Source organism: Etheostoma spectabile, chromosome 17 (genome assembly GCF_008692095.1).
Source record: "Etheostoma spectabile isolate EspeVRDwgs_2016 chromosome 17, UIUC_Espe_1.0, whole genome shotgun sequence".
Classification (NCBI taxonomy): domain Eukaryota; kingdom Metazoa; phylum Chordata; class Actinopteri; order Perciformes; family Percidae; genus Etheostoma; species Etheostoma spectabile.
Genome location: NC_045749.1, coordinates 22,929,602 through 22,931,708, shown reverse-complemented (window position 1 = coordinate 22,931,708; position 2,107 = coordinate 22,929,602). Strand labels below are relative to the sequence as shown.

Below are 2,107 nucleotides of genomic sequence, written 5' to 3'. Positions count from 1 at the left end.
CACACACACACACACACACACACACATATTTATTTACACTTATTTGACTTGTGCAGGTTCTGGATATGTTCGGAAGCCTGCTGGAGCGCCCCTTAGTTGCCACAGATGCTGGGGCCAGATACCCTGTCCTCGTGTCCCTGTTTGACAACGAGCTGGACTGCTGTAAACACCTTTACAACAAACAGATCCAAACTGCAGCGGAGCTGGGTGAGCCACTTCCCAGAGAGCCGTATGAGTGAGCAGAGCTTCTGCAGAGCGGCAAACCAGTTTGCTTTAGGCATAAATCAACATTTAGATTGTGAAGATGAAGAGTGTAATGTTTAGGTAAGGATTAGAGATGGGGGGGCTAACTTGGTGTGGCTAAAGCAAACATTATGCAGATACTTTGTTCAGGTTATGAGATGCATCCATGCAGTGTCTCTAAACATTAAAAATAACAAAAAAAGGTCAGCAGCAACATGTCTGATCAAAAGGAACGCCCTCAGTAGAACGAGCAGACAAGGCCATGCTCTGCCTTTCATACATGAACTGAAATCTTTATGTGTACACCACTGAATGTGTGTTTGAAAGAGGACACAGTTAACCCTGCTGAGATTTCACAACTTGGGGATACATAATCAAAAGCATCTTTGTGACTAGATTGCATGAGAGCTAATTTGTTTTTTTAAAGTTGAAGTGAGGCGTTGCCCCGAGGTTTAACCTCAGTGTTGAGCGTTGTTTCATGTCCTTCATCTGTCTCTCGGTCTCTCACTTCCTGTCACACACCTTCATTCACCAAACTGTAACTCCAACTCACCCCCCCCCCCAGGTTGGACTCCAGTGAATAAGAATATGCCAGCAGTAGCTGGTGGGCTGAGATGGGCCCAGGAGCTACAGCAGCGCATCCAGAGCCCCTTCTCCAAATTCAGACTCCTGTCGTACCCGTAAGTCTCCAACACGGCAGACTGAAAACACAACAGTGGTGTGGTCATGCATTCAGGCTTGTTCTGTGAGCTGTTTTAAAGGCTTCATTAACAAGCTGTTATATAGGGAAATACAATGTTTTGGCATATTGGCCCCTGGGAAGATCATCATGGGTTGTAAAATGTCTTCTCTGCAGGTGCCTGGAGTCGGCAGATGGAGCCAGGGTCATCCACAAGTATGAGGAGATGATGACACTGCTGGACAGGTGTGTGTGTGTGTGTGTGTGTGGGGTGGGGTGGTGGGTGTAGTGTGTGTAGGGGGGGGGGGGAGGGTGTGGGGGTGTGTGGGGGTGTGTGGGTCCTATCAGGGTATTCCACTACATGTCACCATGCTCAGGTGTATGGATTGCTGTCCTTATTGGACTGTAAATATGAAAGATAACATAAATCTGGTATTAGCTCCGTCTCGGCCAGGTTTCTTTCTGTAATTTCACACCAGCGCTGTTTTCAAACGAACAGTTGTGATTCTGTTAGTTGAGTGCATAACATTTATGAAGAAGCCGCAGTGGAATAGCACGAGGACATTCAGCTCCTGGCTTGATTTATGTTCTCATTACTGCGGCGCTGCTCTGCAGATTATCCCGCAGGACTCCCATAATCCCATGTGTTCTGTTGCTGCTCACTGATGCCAAGTGAGAAATGGCCTTTTAGACCACAAGCAACATCAGAACCTGCAAGAGGAAGTGTAATATTGGGTGGGAAATGCTGTTTGTATAAAGCTGTATCAAGTCAAGCTGAGTGCATGAGAGTCAGAGAAAGAGTTCTATAATTTAGAAGAAATGTCCACATCCAAAGATGAGACATTCCAGCGGGTAATGTGAGTATCATGACTAGTAAATTGAGGTTTTGGATCCTTTTGAATCCTCATCACTACACTTCATAAGCAAGGGAAAGCAGCTTTTAGATTTCAGCAACAAGGCAATTCAAAGGGCTTTACATAAAAACAGCATTAAAGAGCAGTTCACATCATTTGTTAAAGAGATTATTAAACAGCTAAAATAGAATATGACAGGTATGAAATACGAGAATAAAAGTCACAGTGCAGTGTTAGAAATGAAGAGTCACTTAGAAAAAGAAGAGTGTTCAGCCTTGATGTAAAAGAAGTGAGAGGGGCAGCACTAATCTGGGAGTTAGGTCCAGATATG

At 44.9% G+C, this 2,107-nt stretch overlaps 1 protein-coding gene and 1 long non-coding RNA gene across 2 annotated transcripts in view; one reads left to right on the top strand and one right to left on the bottom strand.

The window, feature by feature from the left end:
- The window catches only part of LOC116705671 (dynein heavy chain 9, axonemal), a 144,167-nt gene that overhangs the window by 6,479 nt on the left and 135,581 nt on the right, over positions 1-2,107 (top strand). Inside the window, exons 9-11 of the mRNA XM_032542041.1 lie at positions 57-207; positions 809-923; positions 1,100-1,168. Coding sequence (XP_032397932.1) covers positions 57-207; positions 809-923; positions 1,100-1,168 — 335 coding nt within the window. The remainder of the gene's footprint in view (positions 1-56; positions 208-808; positions 924-1,099; positions 1,169-2,107) is intronic.
- Positions 1-2,107, bottom strand: part of LOC116705680 (uncharacterized) — a 16,589-nt gene that overhangs the window by 9,442 nt on the left and 5,040 nt on the right. The window lies entirely within an intron of this gene.